This window comes from Meriones unguiculatus, chromosome 6, assembly GCF_030254825.1.
Source record: "Meriones unguiculatus strain TT.TT164.6M chromosome 6, Bangor_MerUng_6.1, whole genome shotgun sequence".
NCBI lineage: Eukaryota > Metazoa > Chordata > Mammalia > Rodentia > Muridae > Meriones > Meriones unguiculatus.
In genome coordinates this window covers 106,541,697-106,562,645 of record NC_083354.1, presented here as the reverse complement: position 1 = coordinate 106,562,645, position 20,949 = coordinate 106,541,697, and the positions used below count along the sequence as shown (strand labels likewise).

Here is a 20,949-nt window from a genome sequence, read left to right as displayed (position 1 = left end):
TATGACATGGGTCAGGTGTTGTGGCACACACCTTTAGTCCCAGCACTGGGGAGGCAGAGGCAGCTGGATCTTTGCGGTTGAGGCCAGTGGTCTACAGAGTGAATCCAGGATAGCCAGGGCTACACAGAGAAACCCTGTCTCAAATATAACCAAAAGAAAAAAAAAAAAGAAAGAAAGAAAAGAATCCATGACTCATATCTTCTGTCAGTGACTCTGTTACTATCTTTGACCTGACAGTCTTCTTCCTCAAGTTACCTTACCGTCTTATTAGCTTTGAGAGAATAGAAAAACCATCTTATTAAAAACATACCATGTCAAAACGAATTTTGCAGAGTTCCCAGCATGCATCGTATCACAAAGTCTAAGCAACCATATTTTACGAACTCTGCTGACAAGGTTGGCTATTCTTACCTTTGAGAGTGGCTCAAGAAGGAAAAGGAAAAAAGAAAAGTCTTACTTTCTGCCTTTTGAACTTGCATTATTTTCCTTATCTCCAACTCTACATCATAGTCCAGGTTAGAGATATAACTGATAAATCTCTGTGGTTTTCTTCCCTTAGCCGTGCAAAATGAGCGTGACAGAATAAGTACTAGAAGAAGCACATTCGATGGCAGCAACATCCCCTCCATCAACACTCTGGCGCAAGCTGAGGTCAGGTCTCGCCAGGTATGCTCCGCCCCCAGCACTGGCCCTTTTGAACAGAATCCAGTGTTTGCCAATGCAAAGTGCTATAATCTGAGTTCATAGTTTCGTGCTCATTGCTAAAGATAATCTAAAACAGCTTAAAAATATCACTTTGAAAGAAGTAGGAGAATCGCTGACTCGGTTTTGAATTTTTTTGAACAAGATACTATCTTTAAAAGAAAAATGAAATTAATTTCAGTGTAAGATTGTTTGGAAGTTTATTTGTGAGGTCAAGTAAATGTGAAAGATATCATGATCCTCTAGTGGCAGTATTTATTGGATAAATCTCTAAAATCATATGCTACAATTTTGAAGGCATTTGTCATCAGATTCTTTTCTTAAACTTTATGTCTGAGATCAAGCAGTCAACTCACCTTCTTTTTAGGGAACAAGTGCTTTGATGAGAATTAAAGGCAAAACTCAGGAAATAGGGAAAAAGGTAAATTTCATTATTTTCAAATTTTAGAATAAGAGTATCAGGCTGGGCAGAAGTGGCACATACCTTTAGTCCCAGCACTCAGAAGCAGAGGCAGGTGGATCTCCATGAGTTAGAGGTCAGCCTGATCTATGGACAGAGATCCCGGAAAAGCCAAGGCTAAAAAAGAATCCAACCAAAGAAATGAAAATAAAATAAAAATATCAGGCATTAAAAGTTAAAAAGATAAATCATTCATTTTACACATAAAAACAATCATTGAGTCTGATATACAATCTTTTGAAAAGAGTTTATTTTAAGATTGCCTTTATTGGAAATGTTCAGGGTGTTTACGCCAAAGCAAGTTATGAAATAGCTAAGTAGTTAATCAGGTCTTCTAAGGAGGCAGTGAGTCTACTTTCGTTCTTGATAACGCAGGAGTAATATGATGAGGTTAACATCCCATTATCATCACTATTACTTGAAGATTACTTGATGGTCCAATAAAGCATTTAAAGAATGACTTAAAGGGGTGCTGTGAGGAAACATCTGGGGTCACATGACTAATACACACATGAACACACACGTACACACATGAACCTGTGGTTAAAAATGATTTTACAGAAATTTAATTAAGTAAAAATCATTTCCTGTGGTTACTCTCAGTTTCTTCATGTTGCCAGTTTGAACTGCAAAAGTCCTCTAAAACCCTAACCTGCTTTACAAAATATGGTATTTAAAATAAAATTCTGCTCTCAGACCATGTATTTATATACGCCTGTTTTCAATTTAGCTTTAAACCAATAAGGGTTTTATTTCTCAGATTAAAAATGTTTAATATATATGAAAGTACAATGATAAGTATTGCTTCCATGCTGTTTATAAATGTAATCAAAGGTAAAAGAGGAATTATTGGGCAGTCGGTAGTTTCGATGATAAATTCATACCATATTCTGTTAACGTTAGATAACAGTACCAAGCCCCGGTGCGAGTACTGACATAAACTTGAAGAAAATCGCAAGCATCAGTGATGTCTGTGAATCTATGAAGCAGCAGCTCTTAGTCCTGGTGGAATGGGCCAAGTACATCCCTGCCTTCTGTGAACTGCCCTTGGATGATCAGGTATGACTTAGAAGAAATCGCGACTCCCTTAAAAAAGTGTTTTCGATATTTGCTTAGTTCTTGTGCTCTTTGATTTATATTTGTAATGCAGTGGTTGAATTATGTGAACTAAGCACAAATGAGGTTTTTGTTGTTGTTGTTGTTGTTTGTTTTCTTATCATTTTACCCCTTTATTTTGTCAAGAGAGAACTGTCCATTGTCAGGATCTAACAAAATTATTGATTGGTTAAGAGCTAATTAAGACAATCTTCTGCTGTTTTGGAGTTTAAAAATTTACATGAGGAAGAAAGTTCATCAGCAAATAACCACAGTCATAAGATTTTGTGGGTATCAGAGGAGTAAATGTTTGGCAACTTAGGGGAGACAAGTGGTGAGTTGTGGTGTCTTGAGTTTCCCAAAGGGACTGAATGAGGGTAGCAACTTCTTAGACAGAAACCCAGTAGGATGTGATGGTGTCTTTGTGGATTCAAGTAACATGGAGGATTTTTCTATGCTATCAATTTTATTCTGGAATTTATTGTATTGAAATATAGATGCAGGTAAAATAGCCATAGGTTTCAGATCTGAAACCCACAGAGAAAAAAAAAAAAAAACAACAAAAAAATAAGATACAGTTTTTTTCCCCTAATGTACACATTTTTAAACTTGGCATATTAATAGTAGGAAAATTTAAATAATAATTAAAAACTTGGGTTTTTATCATCAGTATATAAAGACTTACTTGGGTATGACTCACTCTGAGTTTTTCTTTCGAAAGAGTGCATACCTGTTCATAGATGAAGATAATCTTAAAATTTCCATTGCTTTTGCCCTGAAAGGATTTACCACACTGAGAGTTCAACCCTGTACATATACCCTCTGACCAATGTTGTCACTGACACACACACACAACATGCCAAACAAAACAAAAATCAAGTGTGACTGTGTAAAAATCAAGGAAAAGAGAAATATCTACACACCAGAAGGGAGAAGGATCACTATAGAAAGACAGCAGTTACTCTTCTTTCTTTCTTTCTTTCTTTCTTTCTTTCTTTCTTTCTTTCTTTCTTTCTTTCTTTCTTTCTTTCTTTCCTTCCTTCCTCTTTCTTTCTCTTTCTTTCTTTCTTTCTTTCTTTCTTTCTTTCTTTCTTTCTTTCTTTCTTTCTTTCTTTCTTTCTTTCTTTAAAACAGTATGTTTTAAAGAAGGTATTTACTTGGTTCATGAAAACTGAAATCAGTTGTCCAGTGTTTTGTAACTCCCTTCCTGGAGTGAGTCACAGTTATTGACATGTCATAAAGATAGCTTGCCTCAGAAGATTATGCCAGAGTGAATAATGCTAAATTGCTAAAACCTGCCAGTCTCACCCCAAGCAATATAAGTAGGGCTGTGCTATTTATCAGCTTTATATTTTATTATCATCCGTTTTTAAAACCTGCTGAGTTATATATAAAAGACAATGGTCGAAACATTGGGAAATTGGAAATTAGAAACTAGTTTAAAAGTCTTTGTTTGCTTCTCATTAATATTAACAACATGACATTAATAGTTACGGTGAGTGAATGCCTGTTATGGAAAAGACATTGAGGACTGAACTCTCAAATGTATGATCAATTATGTCATCCTATTTAATTCTTTTAGGAGCTCCGTGGTGTAGGTGTTATCTCTGTTTTACAGTTCTTGAAACTGGACCCAAGCTCAGTTTATTCCATCTATAAATTCATGAGATGACTATTTATTAGAAGACTACTGGTGTCAGTTAGGATCTGAGGGGATCCTGCAGTATAAGTGCAGATTGCTTCACTTGGTATCATAAACTTTGTGGTCTAGTTGGCAGAGACGGACAATAAAAAATATATATACAAATCATGAGTCAGTTGCCTAGGTGGGGATAAGCTCTGTGAAATTTTATGAAATGGAAAGGATGCATTGGAGGATGAAGAGTACTTGGAAGGAACGGCTTTATGATGGGAATCAGAGAAGACATCACCCTAAGCAAGAATGGCAGGGGCCAAGGTTGAAGGAGAAGAATTCTAGTGTGTGCATGCTATGCTCAAAGGTTCTCAGGCAGGCGGTGCAGCACACACAGTGAGTGCTGCAAGATAGAGCAGGGACGGGGGCAGGGGCAAAGGAGGTTATGCCTGCTCACCTCATGTCACATGTGAGGCCACAACAGAGGAATCTGGATTTGATTTTAAGGACAGTATGAGGCCACTGGAAAGATTTTCACGGAGTTGTGGTATGTTTGTATGAGAAGCTTACGCAAAGATGCTGCAGGACTGGGAGTAACAAGAAAGCTAAAATAGCAACTGAGTGTGCTGCAGTAGTCTGGGAAACATGTGACAGTCTGGGCCAGGGTGGAATCCATGGAGAAGAAAAGCAGTAGAAGGATTTGCCTTACATTTTAATAACCATCACGATGCCACTAATAGTTGAGGAACACTCCAGTCATATTTGGATGACAGCACAAATTTACTACTGTGCAGAAGAACGTAGGGACGTAAGGGAAGCAGTCATTTGGGATGTGTTACACTTGTCTTGATTCCTCTGGTTGTTAGTGATGAGGCCCAACATGCAACTGAATGTAAGATTAAAAATCAGTTGAATGTTTACTGTTGCAAGTCAGACAGACACCCAATCTAGAAACAAGCAGAAGCCAATCAGTGTTCCTTTTCCCTAGAAGCCTGTAGCTTGCTTTGTTTATTTAATTTACTATTTGCAGGAAATTTTGTTTTATCCATATTTCATCATTTAATTCTCAGGAGTACATTTGGTTTTTCATTTTTTTTAATATGAAAACAAATGAAGTCAAGCCTACTAGTAAATGTATGCAAGGTTAAACAGGAAAAGCAGGAGAGTGTCACAGTGCTGAGATGTGTATGCAAGCCTGATCCAGTTGCTTGTCTTACTAACACACGATCTGCTTTTCTCTGATACCCCCAGAGCAAACACTTCTGATGTGATAAGATAGGGACCTGGAAACCCTAATCATTATAAGTATGTATAAATGTTATAGGTCAGGACAAAACAAAACAGGAAAAGAGTCGGGCTTAAGGAACACTGTTAGTCAGGCTAACCTTGCACAGTCTTTTAATTATTATATGTTATAAATAATTGTTAAACTTGGAAACTTTTATTAAGGTGGCCCTGTTGCGAGCACATGCCGGAGAACATTTACTGCTTGGAGCTACAAAGAGATCCATGGTGTACAAAGACATTTTGCTTTTGGGTAAGATTGTTTTAAAGAGGAAATTAAGCATACTTTATTTTTTTAATATGTGGAATCTATTCAGCATGTACAAATCATCCAGTCATTGGGAAATGGTGCTCCGATTTCCCAATGTGTCCCCATTTAGCTCTAGTGTGGTGGTGGTGATGGTGGTGTGTGCATGTATGTGTGTGTGGGGGGGTGTTGCCTATGAAGGTCACAGAGCAAATTCTGGAGTCCATTCTCTTCTTTGATTATGTGTGTCTTAGAAATGGAATCAGGTCTTAGAAAGGGGATCAGGTCTCCCTGCTTGGCAGCAAGCATCTTTCCCCATTGAGCAGTCTCACTGGTCCTGTTTTTTCTTTCTTTTTTTTTATTGAATATAAGTTCATAGTGCCGTGAGTTAACGGGGAGAGGCATTGAAATTAATTTTGTTCCATAATCCTAAGTTTGACTTCTATTTAAGTCTTATAAAGACAAAGAATAACAATTTAAATGACTAACTCTTGAATGCCAAAGTACTTTCATGCTCTTCCAGAGCATGTGTAGTAAACTATTTTATACTCTCTCGAGGAACATATTTATTTCCCAGGATCTTGTTGTTTATGGTATACTACAAAATAATTATATTAAAATGGTGGCAGTGTGTGAAATGTTTTGGTAGGTAGCATTGTAAGAAGCAGCAATGGTAGGGTATAGTTATAAGGGTAAAAGGACATGAGAAGACTCACTGTTTTCACTAAAAATCATCTCAGCCTTGTCCTGGCTAACTCAGAAGATTAGGTTCTGAGAGATATTTTGGTCCCAAACGTAAACAAATGGGACACAGTCTAAGAGTAGCTAATATTTATTGAAGGCTAATATTTATCGAATGCTCTGCTTTAAATGCATTGTGTGAACACTCACCCTCTAACTTAATCACTGAAACAAAACCTTATTGCCCTGCTAATTCTGCCGTGGAGAAATAGATGAAGGGAATACTTTGATCCTGATGAGAAGCCAGGCAGCCAACACCTGGAATTCTCAACCATAATGGTATGTCAGAATGTGTCCTGGACTTCGGCTGGACAAGTTCATTGTGTATCTACCAAACCACATAAACACTGTCTTCTCTGTAAATCTTCTCCCAATATACCCTGAAAAACACTGTGTCCTCTACCTTATTCTTGATTGCCTTTTTATTAGTAGCTAGGTCAGCTCTTTTCCCATGACAGTGTAAGACACATAGACAGGAAGATAACTACATACAATAATAGATATTATAATTCGTGTGGCTGTGCTAATCATTTCTTTCTCCATGTATGTGTATATGCAAGCATCACATTGTTCACTTTAAATATATGCAATATTTTAGTCCCTCACATATTAAGAAAGCTGAAATGCAAGCCCGGAGAGAGGTTATCACTCCAGCAGTACCTTCTGACATATGGTGAAATTCTTGTGCTAATTTTCCAGAGCTTTGTCAACACACCTGAAATAATTGAGTTATAAAAGCTGAAAGGTTTATGTGGCTCCCAGTTTTAGAGGTGTCAGTTCATATGTGCTTGGCCTGGTTGTTTTGGGCCTGTGACAGCCCAGAACACCATGCTTGGTGTGTTTTGAGTGTTTAGCAGAGAACACTCCTTATTTCATGTCAAGAGAGAGAGAAGAGGAGACAGAAAGAAACGGCTAGTGTCTACATGCTTCATTCAAGACACACCTTCAGGGCCAGAGAGATGGCTCAGTGGTTAAGAGTACTGACCCTTCTTCCAGAGGACCATGGTTTGATTCCCAGTATTCACATCACAGTTCACGGTGTATAACTGTAACTCCAATTCTAGGAGACCTGACAGCTGTTTCTAGATTCTGTGGGTACCAAGCACATGTGTCCTGCACAGAGAGACATGCACGCCAAAAACCCACACGTATAAAAAAAAAACTAAAATAAAAAGAGCACACTTTCAGGGACATTACTGCCTTCCTCTGAGCCCCAACTTCAAAGGCTTCACGACTTGCTAGTGATACTGTAATTTGCAGTTCAAGAATTTAATGCATAAGCCTTTGAGAGATAGTCAGGATCTGTTACATCTAATTAGATCAAGATTTAATTAGATCCACCTGCAGTGAAGTAATTAAAAATATACTTTTTCATATAACATCAGAAAATAGTAATATAAGTTTATTTGAGAATCTATAGTAAATGTTTACCATATTATAACCAGGGAATGTGTAAGGTAGAAAGATCTAGAGGAATTAGGTGGTCCTGCTCTACCAAATTTCTGAACTCCCTTGAATTCTGTTCAGTAAAATTTTTTCAAGTCAACTCTATTTAAAGAAACCAAGTGTCTTAGTTAAGGTTTCTATTTCTGTGATAAAACACCGACCAAGAGCAATTTGAGAAGCAAAGGGTGTGTTTTGCTTATGCATCCATTCCAATGATCATCACTGATCATCAGGCCAGGAACTCAAGCTGGGCAGAAACCCGGAAGCAGCTGCTAGTGCAGAAGTCATGGGGGAAGGGGGGGAGGTGCTGCCTGCTGGCTTCCTTGCCATGACTTACCCAGCCTGTTTTCTTATAGAACCCAGGGCTATATCCCAGGGATGGCACCACCCACAATGGGCTGGGCCCTCCCACGTCAGCCACTAGTTAAGAAAATGCCTAACACTAATTGTATCAGGGTTCAGCTGTCTCCCAAGGGGTGAGTCTCAGGTTGGGCCGGTCACTGACTGGATATTCCCTCAGTCTTTGCTTTATTATTGTCCCTGCCCATCCTGTAGGCAGGACAAATTTTGGGTCAAAGTTTTTGTGGGTAGATTGGTGTTCCCCTCCCTCCACCAGGAGTCCTGTCTAGTTTAGTTCAGTCTGCTTGACCATATTACTAGGAGTCTCAGCTAGAGTCACCCTCATATCTTCCTAGGAGCCTACATGATTAATGACGCTCTGGGAGCCAAGCATAGGTGTCCTCTGAGTGACTCCACCCAGCACCTGATTGGAACATATGCAAAGACCCACAACCAAACATTGGGTGGAGTTCAGGGTGTCTTGTAGAAGAGTTGGGGGGAAGGTTAGAAGGACCCAGAAGGGGCAGGAGCTTCACAAGCAGACGAACAAAGCCAGCTAACTAGGGCCCAGGTGGGTCTGTTGAGGCTGAAGCCCCAACCAAGGACTATGCATGGACTGGATCTAGGGCCCCTATGCAGATGTAGCCGGTGGGCAGCTCTGTCCTCCTATGGGTTCCCTAGTAAGGGGAATAAGGGCTGACTCTGACATGGACTCTGCTTCCTGCTTCTCAATCACTTTCCCCTAGCAGGGCTACCTGATGTGACCTGATAGGCTGGGGTGGGTGGGTAGGGGGCTCCCCTTCTCTGAGGAGTAAGGGAAGTGGGATAGGGGAAACAGGGAAGGGCCTACTACCGGGATGTAAAATGAATAAATGAATAAAAACTGAAAAAAAAAGGGAAAGAAAGTTCCTAACAGGCTTACCTAGAGACAGTTCTTATGGATGAAGTTTCTCAGTTGAGGGTCCTTCTTCTCACGGGACTGTAGCTTGAGTAAAGTTGATATAAAATCCATGCGCACAGCAAGGAAAAGGAGGCTGGAAAGATGGCTAAGTAGAAATAGCTCTGTCACACAGTTGTTAGAAATTGAATTCAAACCCCCAAATCCCATGTAAAGTCAGGTGCTATAGTATACATCTATAGGCCCATTATTGAAACCAAGAGATGGCAGGCTGAAAAGGGAGACTCCTTGAATGCTCAAGGACCCTGGGACACAGCATGCAACAACAAATATATCCTGTGTTAAACAAAATGGAAGGAGAGGTTATCCTCTAACTTCTATGCACATGTTGAGTCTATCACAGGCCTGGACTTATGCATCCTCACCACACCCCCAAATTAACAAGAAAGAACTCAAGAAGATGCACTATACTCTCAATGAGGCAACTCATGACAACGCACATGCTAATTTCCCTCCCCACTGCCCGACCCCATGTTTAAGCTCATTTAAACTGCATCTGATGGGTTCTTAGTCCAAGAGCACCAAAGCACGTTGGTTTTAATCCACTGTTAGCAAGGAGGATTCTTTAGGATTTGTGTTACTCTCTTAATGAGCGAGGCACTAATAGAGGCCTGACACAGGCGAAGGCTAATCATTATCGGTCGATTCTCCCCTGTCAATTATTAGCTGGTTATGAGTCTGTACTTTTCTGTTATCGCCAGTGACTGAGGCTGTTAAAACGCAAGTGGACACATTATCATTATCGATCAAGTGCTCTGACGCTCTCGCCTCACTAACTCAGTTCTCCAGGAATGTGTAAGAGCAGACACAGTCCCTTCCAGAAGAGACCATTTCCAACGCTGAGGCAAACACCGTCCAACAGTCCAGCCGAGACGGTGGCTCATTCTTCTTTCTCTCTCAGGAAACAACTACGTTATTCACCGTAACAGCTGTGAAGTCGAAGTCAGCCGTGTGGCCAACCGAGTTCTGGATGAGCTGGTCAGACCTTTCCAAGAGATCCAGGTGGATGACAATGAGTACGCGTGCTTGAAGGCCATTGTGTTTTTTGACCCAGGTTTGTTTTCCAAGTGGAAAGATCAGTATATCAGTGATGATCAACTACTCCTTTTCACCCGAAAGCCTTCACTGACCTGCGTGTGCCCCTGTTTACTCTCTCATCAGATGCAAAGGGACTGAGCGACCCTGTGAAAATTAAGGGCATGCGGTTCCAGGTGCAGATCAGCCTGGAGGACTACATTAACGACCGGCAGTACGACTCCCGCGGCAGGTTCGGGGAGCTGCTGCTGCTGCTGCCCACGCTGCAGAGCATCACCTGGCAGATGATCGAGCAGATCCAGTTCGTCAAACTGTTCGGCATGGTCAAGATCGACAACCTCCTTCAGGAAATGTTGCTGGGTGGTGAGTGCCCTGGGGTGCTTTTTCTTACTGCTCGGCCGTCCTGCCCTTGGCAGGTGGGTGCAGCCCCTTTGGCGTCAACCCTCATAGCCTTCCCCGTGTGGTAAATAGAATTTATTCCCTGCTTTGAGGGCATTGAGAAGTGTAGTTTTTCTGTTGTTGTTGTTTTGTGGGTTTTTTTTTTTTTTTTTTTTTTTTTTTTTTTTTTTTTTTTGGTTTTGGTGTTGGTTTTTATGATCTCTAGTTTCTTTAAAACTCGGAGAAAAGAGTTTATCGCTGCGTAGCCCATATATGAATCAAATGGCTTTAAAATGAACATTCTGCTGCTAAAGGAATTAATTGACATAAACTAGTGGAGGGAGGAGGGAGGAGAAAGAGAGAGAGAGAGAGAGACTTCAGGGCTGCAATAAATGTCAGGAATAAGTTAAGGAATAATTATTTTATATTCTGATTTAGATTAAATTTCCTTGTAAAGTCACTGTATTTATTTTTAGTTTTCTGGTACTTAATGTGTTCTTAATGATATCTTTCTGAAATAAAAGTTGTTCATGCTATTAGGGTGATTCCAAATACTATAAACTTGAGGTAAGTGATTCTTGGAATTGCCTTAACAACAGGCAGAAAACCTAATGATTCCAGGAAGCAGCATACAAGGCCTATTATTAATACTCCACATTATAATACAGCATTCATCTCTCTCCAATGCACCATGAAAGCTGACATTGTCTTTAACATGGATGTAGTTCTCTCCACTTGTTTTTGAATTTTCCAAAAGTACTTTGCAAATAGCAATATTTAAACTGTCACTGGCAATGTGCATCAAGGTAAAGGCCTGTTTTCCATAAATATCACTAATGCAAGTATCTCTGTGTCTTCTCCAGGTGCTGCCAACGATGGCGGCCATCTCCATCACCCAATGCACCCACATCTGTCTCAGGATCCACTAACTGGCCAAACTATACTTTTAGGACCCATGTCCACACTGGTTCATACAGACCAAATCTGTAAGTATCTGGGGAAAATGTCCTGCTGTAAGTGACATTTCGTAAGTGTATTTATTTGGGGAAAATTATTACTTAGGATTGGAAATTGTTAGTTCCCAGAAACTACAAGCCTTGGGTACAATTTCTTCTGCTATACTTAGCTGTGTAAGACTGAAAAAAACTAGGTTCATGACTTACTCTCGCTAGGTGTGAATTTACATTCCGAACTGAAGGTGTAAAAACTTAAATTTTGTTTTACTATAAGTCTGGGAGGTATAAAGCATATGCCTTTGTTACTGCTTTCATGTTGGTGTAGGGCCATACAAATAGCCATATATGCTGTAACCAAATCAATAAACTGTAATTAATATCAGGAAAATTATAGTTGCTGATGACCTTTAAAATTGGAAAAAAATGTTAAGGACTCTTTACTATAGATTAAAAATGTGTAGAAAAAAATTGAAAAAATTAACTTGTGATATGATTTAGGTAGTTTTAAGGGATCAGAAGCAGTGAGAACTAACACATTTCAGCAGTTTGGATGGTCCTTGCTGCTTTCTTACATTAGAATGTGTGGCCGGTTTAGGGGGTGGCACCACCTGGAAGAATGGGGCCAACAAATGAGGTGGACTAAAGTCTCATGTAAGAGCCAACTTTATCTAGAGCCTTCCTGAGGCTCTGAGGGTGAAGAAAGGTCACTGAGTAAAGATCTCATGAGTTCAAGCTGAATAAAACCACAAGGACAAGCCACATGTGGTAAAATCATGTTTTGTTTTGCCATAGAGGTATATAAAGGATAATTTAAGTATTTAATTGAATAATAACAAAAAGAAATAACAATAGAAAAAGAAAGTAATCAGAAGCAAACACACTGCTATTGGCTACACCTAAGAGAAGCGCAAAAACCATTCTAAGAACAATTCCACCTTCCGAAGAAACAGGTTACAAGACTCTTGCCTGGCTTTCTTGATGTTTTCTCACAAGCACTCGGAGTCCTCCTGAGGTGACTCTGTTCCTGGACTGTGTTCCAACAGAAAGAGAGCAATTTGCCCATGAGATGGTCAGTTTCATTCCTTCAAAAGCCTGAACCAGCTTCCCATCTTTGTCCATGTTAAATGTTCTGAAGTAGCTGTGAATGTGATGACTTTTATTTTCTTTGCTGATTTCACTTCATTGTTCTTTTAAAAATCATTATTGTTTCCCCCACTTCCATGAACAAGCAACTCTTCCTAAGTCCCTAGATGCATGTTGACAGCCTTGAACATTTGCAGCAATAGTATCTGCTGATCAACTTCTGCTACAGTTCTGTGTAGATTTAAAACTCAATTTCCAGCATCATATCTTATTGTTTCTTCACTGCCTTTCATCTCTCTTGGTCAATTCTCCTTTCAGCTAATTTGCTTTTATAAATGGTTATCTGAGTTCATCGCTGGGGAGACAAGAAGGCAACTCAATGCTGTGTCATCTACCTGAACTAAGTAAAAGATGTCAGTGCTCCATTACAGACAGAAAGATAAACTGTGATCAGTGGCTCATCACTAAGCAACCTGTTATTTGGTAGTAGTTTCTTAGAAGGTTGAGAGTAAAGTTCTATTTATGCAGGTATTCATGGAAAATTGTAAGTTATCAGAGTAACTGGAGCTTCAATCATATTGAAAGAGTAGTGCGTTTTAACGAAAGCTATGGTAACTAACATTCCTGCATATAATTGTGCAAAGGAAGGCTACTTATGAAACTTCTTTAGAATTCAAACAGTTGTTGGCGACTAGACTAACCACCCATTCATGCAGCTTTAATGCAGGGTCTACTCTTCTAAGCTACTTTAGGGTTAGGAGATCTATTTGAAAAGGTATCTAGAATTGATTGGTCAACTATATGCTAGTCAAGTGGCACCACTATGGTGGAGCTGAAGAGACACTCTTCCGCAGCACAGATTTGTTTCAGGGTGTGGTTTCAGTGTTTCCGTTATGAGGAGCTGGCTAACTTTGAAGGGCGTAAGACAACACTGTAAGCTAAGGGCTGTAGACTTGTAGAGCGGAGCCTCCCTTTTCAGAGCAGCCAAGAAACAAACAATGTGCGTGAGGAACAGCATACCACCCAGACACATTCCCCAGAGGTTTACTTCACAGCTGAAATTCCTACCACTCTCCAGACACCACCATTTCTAGACCAACACGTGGTCTGTGAGAAAGGTTTCATATCAAAAACATTAAACATTTTCTATGTGGTTGTACCTATTAATGCCAAGTTTACCTTTGATCTGTTGCCTCTGAATACTAAACCAATGAATTCACTGCACTGACATTAACTGTCGTGATATAATTTTATGTGTATGTGCATTGCCTTCTGAATAAACAATATTCTTTAATAATTATTTATAATGTTGGTGAGCTCAGATGCTCCACGTAATCAAACAATTTTGGAGTCCCACTAGAGTGTCAATCTATGGCAGGGAAAGCTGAGGTCACAGAAAAACCCATTATTACTCTGTCCTTTAGAAATAAATACTGGTGGACAGTTAATTGGGTGTCAGATAAAAAAAAGAGTCAGAAAAAATCTATACATGTTAGAAATAATATGGTGTGTTTATTACACTTTCTAAATGGCAAATATCAATTGAACAAAATAATTGTTTATGACATTTAAACACATGTATGTCAAGAATTTTAGTAATACTCGCTCATGCATTCCTTTTTCTCTCATCCCTTATAATGCTATATTTCATTTCATAAATGCTCAAGTATCAAGAGAAGGAAAGCCCAACACTATGACAGGGAGAATTCTGTCTTTTAGAATCTGGTTATTTATAAACTCAGAAATCAAAACACATTAGTAACATATTAACCATCATAAGGATCTATTAACCATCATAGGGATCTTCCTATCAAGTAAGAGTTTAATAAGATGACTGTGTGAGATTCCTTCATGTTTAAAATGCTAGTGTTCATCATTTATGAAATGCATCATCACTATTCCATTCTTTTTCTCTGTTCAGAGCCTTGTCTATGAGACTTGCTTGTTAAGGAAAACTTAGATTTCTTTGTGCTTGCCTAAAACTGTTCCTATTATATGTAAAGCAGGAAATTAAACATGTTAACTAAAAAATTCAGGGTTTTCTTGGTCTTTAGGGAAGACCCCTAAACTTTTTAATCTATTCTAAATGTCAAGGAATAATTTAAGTACCAAATCTCCATATTTATGTTCAACCAAGCTACATTAAAAATGTCATATTTTGAAGTAACTGCTAATCCATGCTTAGCAATAACATAAAGTATTAATGAGTACCAACCAAAAGGAGATTGTTCTTGTTTTTATAGACATTCATTTAAAACTGAAAAAAATCTATAAAGTTTATTACGTGAGCAGATACTTCCTGTTAGTTCTATCATATATTTTGTTTTCTAAAATTAAAGAATCTCCTGTAGATTATTTTTCAATATAGTAAAATTTCACAATAAGAAGGAATACTTTCCTACACCAATAAAATACTCAAATTACATTTCAAAATTTTTTTCAATTTTTAATATTCAATTACTTTCTATTCCGTTACACGGGCTAATTCTTAGCACTGAAGGGGAAGGGCCAGGGCAGGTCAATTGTAATAGAATTGTGAAACAACAGACTAGCATAATGCAGAAGCTGCTGACCACAGCTTAGATCTCAGAACCCTTGTAAAGTAACTGAACATTAATTCTTAGATAATCTAATATGTATGAACTTGTGAAATTGCAAGCCAAATATTTTCATCTTATGTATATCTTGACTGTGGATTTTATAAGATTGTTTGTTAATATTAGGAGAAATCAACATGCTATTAATTCTCTTCACCAAATTCTTCCTTCTTGGTGTGATAGAAAACTTAGTATTCATAAATGTTATTATGACAGGCAGGAAACATCCTGAAGTGAGAATAGATTGTTCAGCATGATCATCTATCATTGTTTAGCTGTATTAGGAAAGGGAGGGTGAGAGCACCCTGCATTAGTATGTCAGTGGCCTGATAATTCATTATACAAATCAATACTTTACATGTGACCTTTTATTCAGAATTTAATAATGCATGCTGACATTATGTAGGACTTTGAGTGGTGATGCAGGGTGGCTGCTACTATCATATACAATTTTCTGCTTCCTTTTCAGCAACTCCAGAAACCCCACTCCCTTCCCCACCCCAAGGCTCTGGGCAAGAACAGTACAAAATCACTGCAAACCAAGCTTCTGTCATTTCACACCAGCCCCTCTCTAAACAAAAGCAGTTGTGAGAACCTACTTGCTTCTGAATGGCATTGCATAAATGTGAAACACGTTGATATTGAAATGTCTCAGGATGGCGGTTTTTGCCTTCTTTTAGGCAAGGCTTCTTCATGGTGCTGTTGTAAGATGGTAACCTATTTTCTTGTTTGTAAACACATTTTGTTTATTGTCGCTGTAAACCTTTCACATGCAACCCTTGTATATTTAAATTTGAAGTTGTTTTATAGTGTTTTGTTTCCAATTGTCCCTGCACTGTGCTCAAACCACTGGGATCTTATGTACGACTTCCATTGTTTTTCATAATATTAATTTAAATCTGTAAATAATTGCTTTGTTGTGGTGTGATGCAGTTATTTTTGGTTAAGAGTAGATTATAAACGCCAGTTAATATAAAATTCAACCAAGCGTTGTTTTTAATAAATTGTAAACTTGAAGATTAGAAAAGGAAAGCTGTAGCTATAGAATAGAGTGTTTCTTGAAGGGGACTATATCAGGGCCTGCTGTGGCCAGCAGTAAATGTGCTTATGTAAAATTCAGAGAACTAACACCATTGTAAAGATGACTGGATAGTCTCTGCATTGTGACAGCTTTTGAAGATGTCTGCTATGGGAAGACATGTTTTTTTTCTTTCAGGTGGCAAACAAGCCAAAGCTAAACAAAGAAATAATAAACCATGGCTCAACCAAAAGGGACATTCATTTCTTACTCCTGGCAAATCTGGAAAGTCATCCATTCATTGGAACTTAGCAAGTCCCCACACCCAGTTCTTTTGGAAGCCAGGAGATTCTTTCTATAGGGACCCATGCCAGTTCAAGTTATACAAATCTGGGAGAAAGAATGCTGGGGAACAAGCCATTGAACACATTTGTTCAAACCCAGCTCTGGTGGGCTTTAATGAGATTGTGTCACAAAAGGACACATGCAATGCTTGCGGTCTGGTTTTGAAAACATACAATGACTGACGATGGAATATTATCTGTCATGGTACTCATGAATGTAAATAACAAATATGCAATTGTCTGCATTATTTGCATTGAGGATAAGAGACCAGTGTTGTACCTTTTGTGATCCTCACGTCTCCTAAAATTCTTAAGAAGTTTAATTGATACTAGATTGATTTTGATGACTTAGTGATTTTTTGCAATGTAGAAATATGCTAAACATCTAATTCTAGACTGAAATGTAGCCCCAACTACTTGTGATCACCTAGAGCTGGGGCTTCTTTTAAAAGCTCTCTTACTTCCTGCCTATTTTTTCTTTCCCTCTCTTATGTTTACTGAAGTAGCAAAGAAGAAAGTTGAATATATAGATGTATAGTTATATAAAAATGTAAAATTGAACATATATTAAAAGAAAAACAGTATCTGAAACTGTGAGATTTTGGGTTAGAGTTCTCCAGATTCTCAGATTATGAGTCAGACCTTCCATCTATCTACAGGTATAGAGATTCCATTTGATATTAACAATCTTGGCTCTAAATGTGATGTGACAGCTATCAGTGATTTCACAGACTCAATTGTATTTATTCAAATGTTGTTATCCTTGTGAAATTAAACTGTAACATTGATGGAAGGAAAGGGAAGGGAGAGAAAGAGTTCCTAAATTATTTTAATATTTTGAAAATTTACTCTTGTTTCACGAAATAAGCAAGTTACTAATTTTCATGACCACAAATATCACCTGTAGCTTTTTGTTTACTTGTTTAATGTTATTCTTCTAAAAGTCAAAAAATTCATATATCTGGACTATAACAAACTATATGGAACTGAGAAAAATAAACAAGAGAAATTTATTTCTCATAGCTGTCCATGTTGGAAGCCTAAGATAAAGAACTATCAGATTCTCTCTCTCTGATTTATAGATAGTTATTTGTGAGATAGCTCTCAGGGGACCTCTTTTCTAGGAACAGGATTCTCATTCGTGTAAGTACCATGACCTCTTCACCTGCCAGCATTCCCACCTTTGCATATCATCATATTTGTGGCTATATTTCCACATAAATGAGGAGGCATATGGACATTTAATACCATAGCAAATAATTTTAAAATGCAAAACATAAAATTTATTTTTGGTGAATGATATATCCATAATGATTTACTGACCAGGTATGTTTTGAAAAAATATTGTTAATTATTTTGTTTGAAAAACTACAGTCAGGGTATTTGTAATATAGTATTTTTATATACTGAACTGCCAGAAATAGTGGATAAAGAAGAACTGATGCTTTCAGCAAACTATCCAGATACTGTTAAGAAAAGTTATTACTGTTATACAATACATTTTTTTCAAGTGACAGATATAAATAATTTATTGTAAAATAACAATTCATTTTATAAATGCGAAATTATTTTTATAAATTTCATTGTTGAAAATCAGAAATGAATAGTTTTTTAAATGTTGAATTACAGTGAGATTAAAATATTTCTAAACTGTGATATTTGTTTTACTTGGCTTTATAAATAAAAACTGAGAAAATTAACTGAAATTCAGTAGTATTTTAAATAAATTTTATAATTTTGGAAATACATTATAATCATATAGTCATTGCATTATATTGATATGGGTGGTTTTTAGACACTACTTGTAGTGGAAGGAAAGACTAATTTTTAGTACTTCTCCAAGTAATCACAGACTTGCACTCTGCTGTAAAAGATCATTCATACATATAAACCTCTATTTTATAGCTGTGTTTGATTTCTGATTTGGTACTCATAATTGGCATAAATGATCTTGGATCTCCTAAACATCTCACTTTTTGTGCACATGTCTCAGCTCATAAATTGCTAACCTATTGTATTAGCTACTTTTCTATTTCTATGATGAATCAGAAAATCCAGGCAAATTATAGAAGGAAGAGTTTATTTGGCCTTATGGTTCCAGAGGAATAAGTGGCAGGCATGGTGTCAAGCCTGACCTTTGTAGTAGTGAGATGAGAGGCACAAAAACCGAAGACTCTTTAAACTCTCAAAGCCTACCCACTAGTGACAAACTTTCTCCAGTAGTGTCATACTTCCAAAACCTACCCAAACTGCACCACCACTATGGGACAAATTATTAGATGTCCTCAGGGGCTAGGAACATTTAATTCAAACTAGTTTATCTAAGTACTTATATTTAAAGATTGTGGGTACAAAATTTATAAATTAAAAGGACCAAGGTAATGGTTAATTTAATATACTGATTATAAAATAAACAGTACCTAGAATCACCTAAGAGGTTAGCCTCTGGCCACTAGCTTGCATGGGTTATTCTGGCCTCTAACGAACCTTTGAGAAATTATCTAGATTAGGTCAATTGAGGTGAAAAGACCAACCCTGAAGGTAGTCAGCACAATTCTTTGGGTTTCTGTTTCAAACTGCATAAAAAAGAGAAAGCTTGCTGAGCAGAGGCATTCCTGCTCTCTCTTTAATGACTGTGGATGCAACATAAGTTAGCTGACTCGAGCTACTGATGCTTCGGACTTCTCTGGCAGTTTGAGCTAACCACAAACTACAATCCAGAATGAATTCTTCCTTACTGAAAAAGTACATTAGCATAGCAGTGAAGGAGTAATTAATATAGAAAAATGGACCCATGCTGTGATAAGCCTGACTACATGGTTCTTAAACCTTTTGAAAGAGTTTGAAATACCAGAAGTACTAGCTAGTTTTATGTCAACTTGACACAAGCTAGAGTGACAAGAGGGAAGAGAGGCTTAATTGACAAAGGGCTTCCATAATATTGAGCTGTAGGCAAGCCCATAGGGCATTTTCTTAATTGAAGATTGATAGTGAGGATCCCAAGGGTCCCACCCATTTGAATGGGGCCAGCCCCAAGCTGCAGATCTTTGGTTCTATAATAAATGAAGTTGAACAGGCCTTGTGGAATAAGCCAGTAAGCAGTAATCATCCATGGCCTGCTCATCAGTTCCTGCCTCCAGGGTCATGCCCTGTTTGAGTTTCTGTCCTGACTTCCTTTGATAATAAACAGTGATGTGGAAATGCAAGCCAAATAAGCCCTTTCCTTCTCAACTAGTTTCTGGTCATGTGAACTTTGGTATGCTAGTCAGCAGCACAGTTAGCCATTTGTCTTGAGTTCCTTTGGGGCCTAACAAGTTCAAGACTTGAAAGTGAAAATAGTATCAATAAAGGTAAACCTGGAAATGAAAAATTTAGGAACTTTAACAGAAACCTCAGGGTCAAGACTCACCAAGAAAATATAGGAAAAGTTAGAAGAGAGAATCTCCTACCTTGAAGTCAAAATAGAAACGAAAACAAAGACTTGTTCAAAGAAAATAATAAAACTAAAAGATTTTGGAATAAAAAAATCCAGAAAATCAGCAATGTTATGAAAAGACCAAGTCTAAGAAAAATAACAATATAGGAAAGAGAAGAACCCCAGATCAAATGCACAGAAAATATTTTCAATAAAATCATACAAGAACAAAATTTCTAACCTAAAGAAGGAAATGCCTACCACGGTACATGAAGCACAAGACTGCAACAAAAAGAAAATCCCTGTAGCACATACTAATTACAACACTAACTGTAAAGAACAAAATATTTAGTCTCAAACTCGGGACAAATGACAAACTGAGGTGCCCATTTGATGTATCAAAGCAGATTTTGGCAAACAGGACAGATTCCTTCAGTCCCTACCTGCTATAGAGCCACCCTGTCTGGTACTCCCTTCCACCTACCTGAAACTCTCTAGGACAGAGATGGGGCTGGGTTTCCCTTAGCTATTCTTCCCTATATAACCCAGACATTCTAGCTATATGGTCCCTTTGCTTCCTAGGATCCATGTTTCCTGAAACTCTCCTTGTTTCCTGTCTCTTCTCTTCCTCTGTTGTTCATTGTCCCCCCCTACACACACACACACCTTGCCTTACATTGAGAGTTTAGTCTGGATCCATCCAGATACCTCCTGATGTGCTATTCTTCATATCTACAATAAATCTTCTCCTCACCTATATGTATGAGCAGTGATGGCCTGATTTTTTTTTCCATTTACTTGGTGGTGAAGCCATGGAAACAGCATAAATGAGTTCCATTTATCTTGACAATGGCCCTCACAACCTTTCACAATTTATCCCCTGTGACTTCCATGACCTCACTTCCTATTACATTTGCTTTGTTTGCTCCAAGGGACTCAACCACTCCAAAACAAGCTACTGATTTGACATTCTTGAGACATGTATCTGTCTTTTTTTTTTTTTCTGGTGGTTTCTGCCATCCCCCAAATTTGACTACAAATTCTACAGTCTACTTCCTTTTACCTGCTTTCTAACCATTTGTCTCTCCTCATGCTTAAGAGTGTCTGTTGGCTGTGACCTGCTACATCTTCCTGGGGCATCTCTATTCCCTGTATCTTTTCAAAGATACTTTGTTTTCATTCACAAAGAAAGAATATTAAAGGCTGTAAGGGGAAAAG

At 38.0% G+C, this 20,949-nt stretch overlaps 1 protein-coding gene across 3 annotated transcripts in view; it reads left to right on the top strand.

Annotated features, from left to right (window-relative positions):
* Positions 1 to 18,022, top strand: part of Hnf4g (hepatocyte nuclear factor 4 gamma) — a 131,487-nt gene extending 113,465 nt beyond the window's left edge. For all 3 annotated transcript variants that reach the window (XM_060385805.1, XM_060385806.1, XM_060385804.1), the window contains 7 exons: positions 560 to 666; positions 2,066 to 2,221; positions 5,340 to 5,427; positions 9,807 to 9,959; positions 10,067 to 10,303; positions 11,182 to 11,304; positions 15,424 to 18,022. In XM_060385805.1, coding sequence (XP_060241788.1) covers positions 560 to 666; positions 2,066 to 2,221; positions 5,340 to 5,427; positions 9,807 to 9,959; positions 10,067 to 10,303; positions 11,182 to 11,304; positions 15,424 to 15,545 — 986 coding nt within the window. In that variant the 3' untranslated portion in view covers positions 15,546 to 18,022. The remainder of the gene's footprint in view (positions 1 to 559; positions 667 to 2,065; positions 2,222 to 5,339; positions 5,428 to 9,806; positions 9,960 to 10,066; positions 10,304 to 11,181; positions 11,305 to 15,423) is intronic.
* Positions 18,023 to 20,949: the final 2,927 nt, after the last annotated feature.